The sequence below is a fragment of the Hydra viridissima genome, unplaced genomic scaffold (genome assembly GCF_058129835.1).
Source record: "Hydra viridissima isolate aposymbiotic clone 2 unplaced genomic scaffold, HvirCarnegie_v1 scaffold_4, whole genome shotgun sequence".
Taxonomy (NCBI): Eukaryota; Metazoa; Cnidaria; class Hydrozoa; order Anthoathecata; family Hydridae; genus Hydra; species Hydra viridissima.
The window spans coordinates 16,059,335-16,076,354 of NW_028324303.1; the positions used below are offsets into that span (position 1 = coordinate 16,059,335).

At 27.6% G+C, this 17,020-nt stretch overlaps 2 protein-coding genes across 10 annotated transcripts; both read left to right on the forward strand.

Moving 5' to 3' along the window:
* The first annotated feature begins 518 nt into the window (after positions 1–518).
* Positions 519–6,563, forward strand: LOC145183549 (ADP-ribosylhydrolase ARH3-like). Its single transcript, XM_080058931.2, has 4 exons — positions 519–1,470; positions 4,400–4,701; positions 5,063–5,244; positions 5,993–6,563. The coding sequence occupies exons 1-4, from the start codon at positions 1,290–1,292 to the stop codon at positions 6,396–6,398; spliced, it is 1,071 nt and encodes a 356-aa protein (XP_079915057.2). The 5' UTR covers positions 519–1,289; the 3' UTR covers positions 6,399–6,563.
* A 74-nt stretch (positions 6,564–6,637) lies between these two features.
* LOC145182957 (AP-5 complex subunit mu-1-like) lies at positions 6,638–15,784 on the forward strand. Of its 9 annotated transcripts, none has more exons than XR_016451881.1 (15): positions 6,699–6,885; positions 7,007–7,127; positions 7,220–7,276; positions 7,426–7,484; positions 7,596–7,665; positions 8,545–8,682; positions 8,792–8,872; positions 8,976–9,032; positions 10,129–10,386; positions 10,660–10,760; positions 11,334–11,419; positions 11,613–11,734; positions 12,001–12,216; positions 13,969–14,065; positions 15,454–15,784. XR_016451881.1 is itself a non-coding variant. In XM_090085504.1 (14 exons), the coding sequence occupies exons 5-14, from the start codon at positions 7,606–7,608 to the stop codon at positions 15,525–15,527; spliced, it is 1,074 nt and encodes a 357-aa protein (XP_089941630.1). In that variant the 5' UTR covers positions 6,638–6,885; positions 7,007–7,127; positions 7,220–7,315; positions 7,426–7,484; positions 7,561–7,605; the 3' UTR covers positions 15,528–15,784. The 9 variants fall into 9 exon arrangements, 4 of the variants coding, with proteins under 4 accessions (XP_089941630.1, XP_089941631.1, XP_089941629.1 ...); XR_016451879.1 differs by having other exon boundaries at positions 6,701–6,885; positions 7,220–7,315; XR_016451880.1 differs by having other exon boundaries at positions 6,701–6,885; positions 7,220–7,315; positions 12,059–12,216.
* The last annotated feature ends 1,236 nt before the right edge of the window (positions 15,785–17,020 follow it).

A 17,020-nucleotide genomic window follows, 5' to 3' on the forward strand; every position in this document is an offset into this window, starting at 1 on the left:
AAATAAGAAGTCATGTAACGTACTTAGAAAAAGATATAAATTTGCTTAACTTTTTCCTGAAAAACCAAGGGTGACAGACCAGAGCCAGCATCAGTTTAAAAACCAATGCTATAACGATTGGCATATTCCCCATGAACACCAGTTTCCTCACATTTTTATGATTGATAATAAAACAGTTAAAATTTGTTTCTCAGTATAATCAAATTTATATAAAATTATATAACTTAGAATTGGGTTGAATAATAAAATTCTTTTTTCCGTTATCATAATCTTTATTTTATAACTGCTTTTAAATTTTTGCTAAAACTCAGAACTTGCCACCCTTGAAAAAATGCCGTTTAATGCAACCCCTCTATATCAACTATTTATTCTAAAGTTGCTACTTAAACGTGAAGAAACGTGAAATGCTTACCATATGCTTACTTTTTAACAAAGTATGAGTCTAGATATGTCTATGAGCGTTATGTTGATAAAAAAAAAACAAGCTTTACACTTTTATATGTTCGTTTTTGACAAACATTAGCGAGCCGTTTAATTAAAATTATTATTCTGATTTTCATGAACTTCATTCTCTGAAAATCGTATTTTAATTGTAAAAACCACTGAAACCTGAAGTTAATAAAGTTAATTTCCGGTATTCGTGTTTCAAATAGAGATTTCGATCTTCAAGCAGAAACATTTTCTCATGCAAAAGTAAAATTCTTCTAGCACAACGAGTTCCTATAATTTTCATCATATTGAATTGGTAAAAAAATTTTTAACATATAGGTACCCATTCACTGAAAGAATTTCAAAATTGGAAAATCTAGAAAATTTATTCTTTTCTGAAAGCTTCTGAGCGGTTTTGACTTTTTGGATAGTCATTGTAATGCCAGTATTGTTTTATTTCTGAGTACATGGATAAAAAAGAAACACAGCCTACAAGAGGCTTTTCTCTCTATATATAGGAAATATCTCTAGACTGTGTTCGCAAAACCAAAGTATTTCATAAAAGCTACTGTTCTTCCATAATATTTGACATGTAGACTTGAAATGTAATACTTAAAGCCAAATACCAAACTCATGTTACAGAGTTATTAGCCAAAAATATTTAATACTCTACTGGAACTAATATTAGGTTATTGGAAAATCCACCAGAAATTTTTATAATTATTGAAAGTATATTTACTTTGAAAAGTTTATTTTCTACTGGAAATGATGTGTTTTTTTACTAAAATAGCTAGAAAGTGAATCCAGGGGAAAAAAAATTACTTGTAGATGTTTGAATTGTGTATATTAGTAATCCTATTATGCTGAAGATTGCCAGGGATAGATTTCAAGGATGCCTGGTTGGATCAGTCATTGGAGACTGTTTAGGTGCTCCATTTGAAATGCAGCATTGGGATGAATATGCAATTCCAAGACAACAGATAACAGAATTAATATGCCCAAAAGAATTAGCAAAAAAATCTATTCAGTTTAAATATACAGGTAACTTGTTTTTAAATATTTGTTTTTTAGTAAAATTATTTGTCAAAAAAAAAAAAAAAAAATTCTTTATTTAAATATACTCAGCAATAGCAGCATGTGAAGTTGTAATTCAATTGCATTATATAGTCCTGATTTACATATTTTTGACTAAAATTTATATTTTTAGTTGTTAACTTAAACTTTTATAATAATTTTTTATAGAAAAAGGTGCTCAACAGTAAAGTTTTTCTAAATTCTTATCTATAATCTTATGATTTCTCTTGGCTAGAAAGTTAGTCTCTTGATGAAAATCGATAGCATTTGAGTTAATAACAATTTGGATTGTATGAGTGATTCTGCAAAACAAAGATTTGCTTTAATACAGCCATTCAAAATAAAAACTTCAGATAACCAATAACTGAATAACATAGAATAATCCATATTAATCTATTTGATAGTGTTTAAAGATTCAAGAGTTCTTCATTTTTTATTTTCATGAATAGCAATTTTTTTTTATTCACTGGTTCTGGGCAATTTAGTCTTTATGGAGTGATTTTGCTAATGTAAAAAGAGTTAGACATTTGTATTATTCTATTGAATTAAGAATATTCTGTGCACATGTCAATGCAAAAACAGACTTCACACGTCCATCCATGACAAGAACTGCCAGTCTTCTAATAAATCTACTGATGCTACACTCCACACACAGCAATGAGTTATTTATTTATTTTTTGCTGTTACTAGCATTCAATGTATTTGGTTGTATTAGGATGAATAATGATTTTAAACTCCTGTTGAGCAAGAATTTCCTCTTCTTCAAATCACTTTCTTGTATTGAATTGGACCAAAATTTCCTCTCCTTTGAATCCCTTGCTTATATTTAATTGGATGAGAATTTCCTCTTCTTTGAGTCACTTGCTGATTGGATCAGAAAACACATCCAGAGCTTTTCTACCTTTTAATAATTTCTTTTTTTCTTTTTCTTTCAGCTTTTCAATGTTTTCAGTGCTTGTTAAGCATGCAGAATGAGATTTTATATGAGTTCAGTTTGAATACTTTTTGGAGAAGGAGCAATTGTTCTTAATTACAGAAATATTGTATTTATTTTTTTTGAAATTCATTACCATCTCTGAATGCCTTTCATTTTTTTATACTTGAGTTCTTTTACAATGTTATGGAAAGGATACAGCCCTCAATAAGCATATGCATTGACTTTTTTTCTACAGCCATCTTTTTCCCATACATTGTTAAAAACAAGATAGAATTAATCACAAGGTAAAGAGACCGATGATCCTTCAGAGTTGTTTGTCTCTAATGGGTCATCAGTCTCTAGCCAATCTCATTAAGCATACAGAATTTGATGGCTTCCAAAGAAATGTGACTTTTATGGCCCTCTAGATAAAGTAAACATTTTTTTCTAATTTCTTTTATTAGTGGTTATTGAAATACTTTAAATAATTGATTAATATATCTTGTTCAATATAACCTGATTTCAGCACATTATAAATAAGTACTGGTTGATTTTTGACGTCAATATTGAGAGCAACCTTTTTGCTACCTTTAAAGAATTCCTCAATTTCTTAAAAATTTTTGAATTTGAATGTACAGAAAACATACATGTTTGAAGGCCAGATGTCAAATGTGATTTGTGTCAGGTAGTAATCAAGTCTTTTTTAAGCGCTTGTTTCTGTTGCTGTGTAAACAGTTTTTCCTCCAACAAGGCCTGATTTTTGGCGTCCATTATCTTATCTTTCAGTGTTGATCCAAATGTTTTAGCCACTGTTAATGCTTTACAACCATCTTTAACAGCTTGAATAGCCAATTGGAGGTTGGCATCACAACACAATTTCTTTTTCTGTGGGTGATATTTAAGTTCCATCTGAAACATAAGTAATAAAAACTGAGCTTTAGATTTGGGTGCTTAGAGTCATATTGCCCTTAGACAATAAATAATCTTTAGTATTAGCAATTGTTGCATTTTCTAATTTGTTATTCATATGCTAATTAACATAGTGGCTTTTAAATAATCTTTGATGGTGAGCATTTAATGATAAGACATGAATAATATAAATGCATTCAATTGGAACAAACAGCATACATTTTCAAGTTTGAAATTTTGGGAAAACAATTTGGAAATTCAAGTCTTTTTTTTTAAATTAAATCTTAAATAACTTTTTTAATTAAATTATAAGTTATAATTTGTTTTTAAATATCATTTTAAAATCCTTTAATTTACTTACATCTTTATAATACAATCAATTTTTCATACTACTATCTCCTCAATATGCCCATAATTTCATAAAAAAATGTTCAGAAAGCAAAAATAATATACATAGTATTTTTTATTAGCTGTGGGGCTTTTTCTTCATTTTTTTTATGATTTTGCCACAAAATTATGTATACTATATAAAATCCTCTAATGTATTTTCAATCAATTTCAAAAATAAATAATAATGTCATTTGGAGCCAAAGTAACTCAATAATTTCAATTAATAGCTTTAAGCAAGTAATCATATTTAAAAGTTACAACATCCAACAGAATTAAGCAGCAACTATGATCAATCAATCAATAGCAGTAGATAATAATTTTAAAGTAATAAATATTGAATTATCATAGTACTGTAGTAAGCCAAAATAACCTCTTTTTCTTGTAACATCAAAAAATTGCCCTAATCTACCCTACATACATTTTTTAACAAGAGCTCCTCAAAGGAATCTACTAAATTGCTTACTAATTTTTAGAAAATGAAATAGTGTGCAAATAAATTATATTTAATTTATTTGCACTTAATTTGATTTTCTAAATCGTTTAATTTCCACTTTAATGAAATATCTGAACAAAGTAAAAGCAACACTATTGGCTTAATAATTTCTATATGTACTTTTGTAAATTTTGTATTAAGATAGGTATGCAAGCTGTAGTTTTTTTAAATACTGCTGTTAACTTTAGATGATACTGCAATGGCAAAATGTGTTTGTTCATCGTTACTTCAGTGCAGGGGTTTTGATGCAGTTGATATGGCAAAACGATTTACACAAGAGTATATTAATGAGCCTAAAAGAGGGTATGGGGCCAATATAATGTTTATCTTTAAACAATGGAAAAAAGCAATGAAAACTGAGATTAATCAACAGAATGTCCTATATCCTTCAAAATCACAGTTTGAAGGTAAAGGTTCATATGGAAATGGAGCAGCTATGAGGGTAGCATGTACAGCTTTGTTTGCATTATCACTTGAAGATTGTATTGAGGTGATCATCTGTATATTGACTTCTTATTTAATGATTACATGCTCTTAAATTATTTACTCTTCATTTTTAATCAAGATCTTACTTTCTTTTTTTCTTTTTTTTTTTTAATTTAGTGTATTGGAGTAAAACAATTAAAATTTCAGATACATAGTTTACATGTTAAATTGCTCAAGTTATTTCTTTAGTTGGTTTAAAGTAATGATAGACAAATAAGTAGATAAAATCTTTGAGCAGGGTTATTATTTTAAAAAAAAATGTAATGATAGTTATGTGATAATAATAACTTATAACTTATTATAATTAATAATAACAACTTGTAATAATAATAACTTTAAAGGACTGTTACAAAATTTATCTTTAGCTTGCTAAGCAAACTTCTATTTTAACTCACAACAACAAGAATGGATACAATGGAGCAATTTTACAAGCCTTAGCAGTTCGAAAAGCTATCAAAGCAACAAGTGATATTAATCCAATTCTATTTATTGATGAATTAATAAATGAAATGAAATCTGTTGAATCTGTTTCCAATGATACAAAAAGGTATGTTTTACAATTTCTTTTTTTTTTTTAAAGAAATCCCTTTTAAAAGTTTGAACAAACCTTTCAGAGCTGTTTTAACTACCCATAAAACTGATGGAGCAGTGTCAATATGCATAAATATGAGTTTAAGTTGCACCTGTTGGTAAGGTCTACTAGTATGTCATAAGAATAAGAGAATTTAGCTGCAACAATCATAACAAGTGCATAAAGGAAGAGACAAATTCTCTCAGTATTTAAAATACTGTGTGGACTTGAGACTGATGCAATGGTGAGAGTATTTCAAGACTGATGCAATGGTTAGAGTATTTTCTAAACAAACTGTAAAAGGTGACCAACAAATTACACTTATAACTAATAGGTTTTGCTAGTTTCTGTAGTTTTTCACAAAATATTTTATTCAAAAGTTTAATTTGATCTCTGAATTATTCAATGTCAGTCATGAGGCTTATATTTTAGGGTTTTTATCCAAAAATATAATTTTACATATATTTGGGTTTTAAGAGATTTTGAATTTTTTTTGGAAAAAGACTTCTTTTTTCTTGCAATCAAAATATAAAACTGATTTATAAGTCCAGTTAGGACAAATTGAATTCACGGCTAGATATTTAATGAATTGTTTTTTCACACTCTTCTGTCTAATTTCAATCTGGAACTGTTGATTCAAATTTTATTTAAATTCATTTGTTCATTCATCCAATACTTGGATAATTAGAAGGTTTGATGTTTGGCAATTATTTTTTATCTTTAGAAATTTGGAATCATTGTATGACTGGACTCGTTCACAAAATTTCTCCTTTACTCACCAACTTCAGAGGATAAAAGAATTGCTAATTGCAAACAATAGAAACAATGAAGATGATATTAAAATTGCAATAGCAGTACTTGGTCGAGATGTTTCAGCTCAGCAAGCTGTGCCGGCTGCATTGTACTCTTTCCTTCGTAATATAAATTTTGGTTTTGAAGAAACTATTTATTATGCAATCTCATTAGGTGGAGATACTGACACCATAGCAGCTATGTGTGGTGCAATAGCCGGTAGTTACTATGGTTTAAAATCTATTCCACAATGTTGGCGTAATGTTTGTGAGTTTTCAAGTGAAATGAACCAATATGCTGATGAGTTTTTTGATTTGCAACAATCAAGATTAAGATAAAACCTTTTTCTAATTGTTTCCTATGCTGTGAATTAAATACTACAAATATTATTACTTATAAATAAAAATTCTTTTTTTAAATAGTTTATACAATATCGATGCTTCAGTGTATCTTACGGTCTATATGTTAATGTTAACTTTATCATTTCTTATTCTTTATGGGGACACTGACTTTAGTTATCTTTTTGACTTTTATTGGTAGAGAACTTTTTTATTGATCATTTCCATTAAAATTAATTTACAACTTTTCAAAAGATGTGATACAAATGTTTGCCAGATTTTCTTAATTTTCTGAAATTTGGTTTCCTTTTTTTAAACTTCTTTTTTTTTTTAACTTTTTAAATCTTTTTCATAATAATAGTTTTTCTCTGTTTTTATAATATATATTTTCATAAAAGTAGACATGTGAGATGGCTTTTCGTGCAGTTTATGTTATTAGTTCTTATGATAAAGATTTGGATGATACGCCAAAGCTTATTTTTAAAAGGTAAGTTTGATATACTTTAAACTCTATTGCAACCTTAAAATGTAAATAAGTTGATAAAATATTGTTTTGTAAGTTTAATTTTCAGCAAGTTTGAAAATTTTTTGCATAAATTTGCTTTTAGAACTTTTCCTGTGATTGAACGTAAACACAAAATTATCCATGGGGATATGTATTCAGAGGTACCAAAAAACTTCACTGCTCTGCTTGTGAGGGAATTAAATAAAGTTCAAGAAGCAAATTCGGTAAATGAGAAGCTTTTTGATTTTTTTAAGAATAACCATCAATTTTATAATCATCTAATTTATCTGAATAAGAACTGTGATCTTTTTATTAGAAAATCAGTGAATCTCACAGTTGCATTTCAAACAAGACCGCTCCAGTGTACAATTTGGTAAAGGAAAATCTATACCCTGTTGTTGCATTTCAAAAAGTAGATAGTTTATTTGTTTGTTGTTTATATAAGTGAACGTTTTATAGTTTTATGGTAGGATGATTAAATTGAAACACACAAATATAAATATTTTGTTTATTTTTATTAAGGATCGTTTTATATACTGTTGCATTGTTAGTGATGAGATGAATGACTGCTTTCCTTCTAGGTGAGGATAGAGAAATGTTTTTTAAAAAGAAGCTTTAATATATTAGGATTAAGACTTTTGTTTTTTATTGTTTCAGTAAAAATTTCAAGAGTTTTGTTTACTTGTTGTTAGTGGTGTATTAATGGCAGTTATTGCACTAGAGGGAATGTCAAGCATAATGGATAATACAATTTTAGCTGAAGTAAGTAAATTAATTATAGTTTTTATTATGATAATTATTTTTATGAAAATGATTTATTAATTAGTTTTGATGACTAAAAACATTCAAGTTTTTTCATTATTTTTATTTTTTATTTACAAAACAGATTTAAGTTATCAAAATGGTAACCAAAAATCAGATGTTATTTAGGTTGAATTTATTCACTTTCTAGGTTCAGCCATTAAATTAATTAGAATTAAGTTCATTTTTTTTAAAAAGTTAAGAACCTATTGGTTTTAAATGATATTTTATTTTTTAAATTGTATTAGTTCTTTAAACTATTTTTGTATTATGTGTTTTCAAAAGTTTTCTTATTAAGAATTATTCAACTTGAAAGCATGAGTTACTTAAATATCTTTTTTTCAATAAATAAAATGCTCATGTATTAAAGGTTGTTCAAGATTTATGGGATGCAATTTTAAATCCTACTTTATTTTATAATATTATTTTAAATGTATAAAATTTTGTATAAATTATTTTGTAATATTATATTAAATTTATAATTTTAAGTTAAATGCAATAGATAAAAACGAATAGTTTTTTACCGCCCAAATCGATAATACTTCTACCTCTTTTTAAGTAGTTTTCTGGTTTCAATTTTAAGATGTTGAAATAACTGATTCAAAGTCTCTTTCAGTTCTATCATGGCCTGCTCTTTACTCTACTTTTAATAAATCAAATGTAGTTAGATAATGTTCACTTGTCTATCTTCAAAAGTTTGCTCTGTTTATGTAATTTCAACCTCGTTTCTGTAATTTTTCTGCACAACAGGACCTGAAAACAAATAAATTTTTGAATTACTATTAGCAGACAGAAAAGATATTTTTAGAGGCCTTCATTAAAAAGTTGAAATTATTTTAGTCATTAGAGGAACAAATCAACAGTCTTCATCGCTATATTTTGGTTGGTTTTCCATTTGGTATTCCTGTTGAATTAAATGTTAACACTGTCTTTGCTTTGCTTTCTACTGTTAAAGGTTCTACTGTGTTGAAATCAAAGGTATGATCTTGCTGAATGCTCTTTTCTACAACAAGGATAGTCAACAAATATTTACTTATGTCATTTAATTTGCTATACACTATTTTATATCTTTTAAACTTTTTTCTAGGCTCCTATTTGGCGCCCAGTCCTTAATAAAGGAAAACAGTGTATTCAATTGACAATTAAAGAAAACATCAAAGCTCTACAGGTTTTCAATATTTAAATTTCAGCAAATGTTTCATTTTTCTTCACTTCACTTTAATTTGCTGTTGCTTATCATTTTGTTCAGTTTTTGATATTGTTTGATTCAGTTTGATAAACAAGAGCTTGCAGATGTTTTTGAGATTTTTGGAACAGTTTTTTGCAAGGTAAAAATGCAAGTAATTTTTATAAAAAATGTAATTGTGCTCATAAGTATGGGAGATCAGGTATTCTTGATAATAGGATTAATTTTTTTTTTTTTTGTTTAATCAAATAAATATCAAACAAATGTTAATAAAATATGGACAAACTTGCACAACTATGTAGAATGTATTATTATATCTAGGAATAGCTATAAATGTAAGGTAGCAACAACTTTCAACAACTTTTCACAAATTCCTTCTAAGTAGTTTTTTTGTTCTTGTTGTTGTTTTTTTAGTAAAAATTTAGTTAAAAAAAAAGTAAGTAAAAAAACAGAACCCACTCATTCTTACTTTAGCAAGAGTAAAAAGATAAAAATCAATCACAACATTTGTTTTTACTCCACAATATAACTAAAGAAGTATTGTTGAATTCATACCAAATGAAAAATTTCAGAGTATCATTTTGAAAGTAAACATATCTTTTACCAAGATCTGGCAAGTTCACATTAGGCTGATTCTGTTAGTACATTAATGAAAAAAAACATTTTTTGTTTTAAAATAAATAATAACTATGTATAATTTAGATATTAAATGTAATTTTATTGAAGATAAAGTTTGTCAGATTTTTTTGTCATCCAATATTGAAGTTTTAAGTTTAAATTTTCATTTGGGTTGATTTGATTAAAAAGGTTATTTACAATCAATCATTCATTACTAACAGGGTTACCTGGTCTCCCCTAAAATTAGTTTTTTTCAGGGAAAAGTCTTATAATTTTCATAATTTAACATAATGGCTAAATCCTAACATAATTTCACCAACGTTATGAAAAAACTACAACTACTAAAACTAATAGTCCTAGAAAAGTAGACCTTAGCATAACCTCATAAAGATCTTTTTAAACAGGCCTTAACTTTAAAGTTATCTTTTATTCATTGGATATTAGTAAAATATTTGTTTTAAACAATTTCCAAGCAAAGAAGCCTTAACAAAATTATTATAGTTCATCATGCTACATCAAACCAATCTTCTCTGGTTTTTTATTTGCTTCAGATTTCTTTAATTTTCAAAAAGTCAATTGTTTGATAAAATATTAATTATAGACAATATGTTTATTTATAGGCTGATTTAGAAGAAGCTCCAGACATAATATTGACCCTACAGTGTCTGCTTAATACTGGTGTGTTAAGTCAAATGTCATTTCACTCTTGTGTGAAACAAGTTGATGAAGTGACTTTTGTTATGGAACGAAATAGGAAAGACGAAGAGCAAGCTGTATCAAGAAAAATAAGATTTTGTCCGCCATATGAAACATTCCCACTATGTCATTATAAAGCTCAATTAAAGGAGTGTCCTGTAAAGGCATCCTTTAAGATGAAGGCAAGTCTTTAATTCTTTTTTTGATTTACTATTACTTAGAGGTCTTTACTATTTTAATTGATTGATCAAACTTTTGATAATTATGCAAACAAAGAAATTGTTAATCTTGTAGTTTCTAATAGAAGTTTAATCAATAAATAATATCCTTTATGTTATTTTCTTCTGAAACGAATGTTTTAACTCATCCTATAAGGCATCAAAAATGATTAAATCAATAGGTTTTGAATCTTTTTCAAAGCACTTGTTCTCTTTGAGTTTGTTTGTTTTTTGTAGGGTTCTCGTGAAAAAGTGGATATTCTTATACAGATATTTCTTGAACCTAGGATGAAAAATAGCTTTGAATTCTTTAATGTAGTGATTCCATTCTTTAATAGGTAAAAGCTTGTTACATTTCCTAAAGTATTTTCATATTAAATGTTCCTTGCTTTAAACTCTTTAATGTTTTTAAAACTCATATACAACTCTATAATAGTAATTATTTACAACTTTTAGGAATTTACTATTTATGTAAATTACATGTATCATTTACAATTTTAATGCATTAGCAAAAAGTGAATGATGATGATGATAGATAGATAGATAGATAGATAGATAATTAAATATTATAGAATAAACTTCAGATTAATCACATTATGCTAATGCATTATATTAGTAAATGCAAAAAATGCAGAAAAAAGAGTTAGTATGATAAGATAACATTCTGCAAATTTAAATGTTCTACTATAGTATTGTAAAAAATTTTAAGAGCAAATGTGTGATATGTAAAAAATGTGTTTTCAATATTTAGAAATTCAAAGTCCTTACTATCATTTTGTATTCTTAACTTAACTTAAAAAAATTTAAAAGGATTACTAGGCTTTTTTAAATTTTTATTTACTTATATTTTACTTACAAACAAGAAGCTGAGATGGTTCAATCAATAATCTAAGTCTTAAATTGTTTGTTAGAGGAGCTATTACAAGTGTGACATTTACCCCCTCATCTTCTACTGTGAATGTGTCAGAAAGCAAATCAGAACTACTCTGGTGTTTAGGTTGTCCATATTTTTAGTTTGATTGTTTTAAATGATGTGTTTTAATCAATATTTATCAAAAATGTAAACATTAATATCAATAATTTGGAATGACATGAAATTTCAGATTTTAATATTTAAAACTGTTAAAAAATTATAGGTTGTTTTTGATTAGGTACAAACATTTTTTTTTTGGTAATCTTCAATTTTATAGGTAACAAATTCACAAGAAGAGGTATTGACTTTGAATCATCAATTGAACTCTCTGTAACTTTCAGTTCTGGAGACTCTCTAATTAAAGATCAATTCTTAGTTAGAGTCAACTCCTATATCAAGGTAATACATTCCTCCTTATTTTGTCTAAGTGTGACAGTGCATAATCCTGTGTTTAAAATGATAAAATTGATATATAAATGCAGTGGTGTGAATATTATAAGAATCATTACATTAAAAAGCACATAATAAGAGGTTTATTGCAAATTGATTATTAAGTAGATTTTGCTGCTCAAATCTAATATTTTGTTGATGCGCTTTTTGCTTAAGTTAACTGTTCAACACGTTTTGGCCAAATATAAATTTTGGGCATATTTCCTTGATTTCAGCATCATGTTCCCACATTGTGTCTCAATAAGAGTGACTTTGCTTGTTGGCTTATTGTAGGCAAACCTCCGTTTGACAATCATCCACAAGTTTTCAATTGGGTTCACATCAGGTGAATTATCTGGACATGGAAGAACAGAAATTCTTCAATAAGGCAGTCACTAACTTGGCCATATGAAAAATACAACCTCCATCTGGAAAGTGATTTGGAATGTCTGGTAATTATATTTGATTCAGAACATTTATGTACTTGTATTGATTCATTTTGCCCTCAACAATGTGAAGCCGCCGAACACCACTTACTGACATCATGGACCACACCATTATTGAAACTGGATGTTTACCAGTCTTGACCAGGGATTGTGATGAGAACTCTTCTCCCTGACAGTGACAAATGTATCAGCATTTGTCATCCAGAATCTCAAAAACCAATTCATCACTAAAACACACCTTGAAATAAAAAGAATCCCCAATAAGTAAAATAATCATATACAATATACATTAAAAAAAATTATTAGAAATAATTGTCAATTTAGCTTATTTAAGATCAAGGCTTTAAATAATTTGCAAAGTGTAAAAGTTCAATAAAAAATATACAACAGACTAGCTATAAGCAGAAAAAGGTAACAGACTAATTCAATTTAATTTGCTCCAATTAACAGGAGTCCAACTTCTGATGATCCTTTGCCCACTGAAGATGCCTGAATTTTTGTTTATTCTTTAGCAGCTTTTTCCTTGGTCTGTGAGCAAAAAAACCTGACAAATAAAACATGCACAAAAATATTGTCATAAGCCTGGTTTATTATAAGTATACTGTCCCACAATTATAAAAACCTGAAAAATAATCATAAGATGCGTTAAAATAGTCATCTTAAATCTGTCTTTTGCATAAAAGTTAGATAAAAAGATCAACTTACCTCAAAATTACTTAAGTTTTAATAAAGTGGTTAAAATCTCAATTCTTTTTCACTTTTCTTTCTGAAAGTAAATAATAATAATTATGTAGAAAAATAAACATCTTTTTGACTTTGTCTAAATTAAAAAATTAAAAGCATATGGCTTAATCTAAGAAATCACTAAAATTTGGAGTTGATTCTAATATTTTTTACACCACTGTATATATATTAAAAAAATTTCCGCTCATTATATATAAATATAGTGAGCAGAAACTCTCTCTATTGGTTTTGATAGAACTTTGGGCTGAAATTGAAACTGAAAAATCTGTTTCAACAACATTCTATTTGTTTGGTTTCAGACAAAATTTTGGTTCAAACTATTACCGTAATGAACCGAAGTTTTTCTAAGGAGATTTTTTTTAAGTTTAGATAACTTGTTTTTAATTTAGTGTGGCATCATGATGGTTTCCTGTTAAATTGGTGTTTTAATTATTTAGGAGCATAATCAGTTTTTAATTATAACTAATGCAGCAATTTTAAATAAAACCACATTACATAATTTGATTCAGTTTTATATTAGTCAACTTCAAATATTAATATGTCTTCACATGTTCTATTTTTTATTCAATTATGTTACACACTGACCGTTTGATCGTTTAAATACCATGTATCCCATAGATTGCTACAAAAGTAAGTCATTTTTATTTTTCCAAATATTTAATCAAACAAATTTAAATGATAAAATAGAACTGCGGTCGCACTGATATGCAAAATTTAGTAGTTTATATGAAAACCCCAACCAACAAAAAAGATAAAATATGCTCGGTTCACCAGAAATATATATATTTGCACAGGTTTAGTTTTTGTAGTAACTTATGGGACACACTGTATTTGTAAAATAGTTATTTCATTTTATTCTGGTTTTAATTTGGTTTTCAAGTTTCAGCCTGTTTTGGTTTCGGTTTCACTCAAAATTTGGTTACACTTTTGGTTACAGTTTTACTGAAACAAAATTTTGGTACTTTCGGTTTCGGCTGAAATTTCGGTTGTTCACAATATAAATGTTACTTTTAGATCTGCTTCAAAACTCGGGATTTTACTTATAGCGGTTTAAGCTTAGAGGGAAAATCAGTAGAAATCGATCCGAGCACAAAGGCAAAAATATATACTTGTAAGTGATGTTTGATGTATTGTTATTTTTTACAGCAGATTTTCAAGGTTTTCTACTTATCTGGAGTTAAGTATAATATTGGCTGAACATGATGAAATTCAGCACCCTTTAATTGTTAATTGTTCAAAAACTGCTTAGCAAATTTATGTAATTTTTTACACAATGAAGCTAACTAAATAATTTTATTCAATTTTTTTTTAAATCTTTAATTTGGACACTTAAAAACCGAAAATTCTTGTCGGTACTTGATATCATGTTGTGGATCTTGCTTTGAGTTACTTTTTTTGAAGCTGATATTCACTTTTTCTTAAAATCTTCTTCATCTGGAGCTAATTTCTTGTTTTTCAATAGGATCCCGTTTGTAAATGACTAATAATTTTCAATAACTTGCTGCTCAGGACAGTTTGGAGGATTTGCTTCCTTAGATACCAATTCGATGTCATTTTGTTCACACCATTCTAGAGACTTCTTGAAATAGTGGATTGTAGCCAGATTAGGCCAAAATATTGTGGGTATATTGTGCTTTTTAATCAATAGCAAAAGAAGATTCTTTAAAGATTCTTCTAAATAAAAATCCAAGCTCAAAGTCTTATGAGCAATGTATGGTGCACTTTTAAAACCACAGGGCAGATTGCTTGCATACAAGGAACTTGGGAACAAATTTTTTAGCTTGAATATATTTGAACTTGTTGGTGACATATCTACCTTTTGACAGATAAAAATATTGCTGGCCTGGCAACAATAAAAATATCTTTTTCCAATAGGTTTTATTGTCTAAAAGTTTATATAGCTTTTTCGAACAATGGCTTTAATTTCTTTAATGGATTGCTTGGGAATTTTTTTTTTTTATGATATGCTTTATATTCTTCAGGTTTAAGTACTTTTCCTATCAAAGCTTGGCTGCATTTAAATTTAACATCTCTCTGTGACTGACATGGATTTGCCTTTTTTGAGTGAATGATTGATTTGTTTTTATATTTATCTTATTTATATAAATCCTTTTTTCCACTTCTTGCTTTTCTTTCAGTACATCGAATCGCTTTATAGCTCTGTAAAATAAATTCAACTAAAGATTGAACTACATGGGCCAATTTTGAAGTGGTAATTTGTGATAATGAAGAATTTTGAAAAAAACTTTTTCTTGATTTAATATTTGTTTACTGATTTTAACCCGATATTACTGATAACCAATACTTAACACCAATACAATCAAACAACACATTAGCTGCCTTCTGCAAGAAAATCATATACTCTAGTAGTTTCTAAGTACTTAACTGTTAAAGGGTGGTGAATTTCATTGTGTTCAACCGATATTTGTTGCTATTACTTATTTAACTATTATAACATCATTAAAACACATAAATATTATTAGTATTATTACATTTCAGCGTCTGAATTTGAGAGTCAAGAGTTTAAAGTTTGGAATTCCTTTGGGGATGTAACTGATGCCTCATTTTCATAATGTTGTACCATGTTAATCTGTTCGTTTGATCTACTTATAAAGTTTGTTAAATTCATTTTAAAACCAAAAAAGAACTCAGTTGATCTGTTTCTTAAAATGGCTGCGATGAAAACAATTTTTTATATCTTTTTGATGTGCTCTAGTTGATTGATCATCTTTTCTACTTTCTTTGAGTAAATTACATTCAAAAATCTTGATATTATTTTGTAAACATTTGTTTATACAACTATATGAATATAGATATAACTTTATCCTTATTTCGTGTTATTCTTTATGTTAACGATAGTTTTAAATTTTTTCTCGTTTTATGACATCTGTTATCTATGTATCTCCTACATATATGTATCTCCTACATGTAATAAGCCTGCATGTATCTGCTGCATGTTAATTCGTAACTAACTCCGGGGATCTTTTGTTTATTAGTTTCTCTCATTGAAAACGCTTTTTGAACGTTTAACATCGAGTTATCTTTTTTCAGAAGACAGTAGCACAATGGTCCAGAATCAGTTTTTTTTTTTTCTGTGAAAGTCTTCATTCATTGGCCTATCACGTTAAAGACATTTAGATTTATCAACAAAACTATATTGTTACTTGGTGAAAGTTGTCAACCACATCTAATTGATATCCATAATACTAAAATATGTTAATATAATATTTTTTCTAGATAATTGTTTTGGTAAAAATCAAAACAAAAAGTCTATAAAAGAAAGGCCTCTATTCCTCAGGGTGGTCTCTCGGAGATTCTTCTCAGAATAAGCAAAACTCTCTCGGAGATTCTTCTCAGATAAGCAATAAATAAGTCGGAACTGCAAAGAACCCTCAATTATTAAGCGTGATTAATAAGCTTGCGCCTGATTAAATTACGCTTAAATGAAAAAAGTAAAAAGCATTTCAAAAGTTAAAAATCAAACAAACCAAAATAAGAAAACACAAAACTGTTGAAAATCAAGAAAAAAATTCAACTGCAGTCAATAAAAAAAAAAATCTAAGTATGAAAAGTTTTTACCTAAAGATTTTACATTTGTTAAGATTATACTTTCTTATGTAAGTTTAGTAATATACTGATAATTAGTAGAGTTCACATTATTTTCCTTCTTAGATAATATACTTATATATATATATATACTCATTACACATACACTTCCTTATTGATTTTTTTTTTTTATGCAACTCACTTAGATTTTTTCACTTCTTTACTATTTTTTTAAAAGTTATTTTTGGTAGTGAAACAACTTTATGGCATATACCCTAAATTCGTATATTTTTCGTTCAAGTTTTAAATTAAACGATGTTGAAATCCTTTAAACTTACAAAAAAAAACAAAAAAAAATTATTTAAACGATTTATGAAAGCCGTAAAAAGTTGTAACTTTATTTTTTGTTCGACTTTGAAAACCTTTAAAAGTTGTTAAAACTTAATTAAAACAATGTTGAGAGCCACAAAAAGTTGTAAATCAAAATTTTACGATTGTACACTGTGTCACGAAATGACTA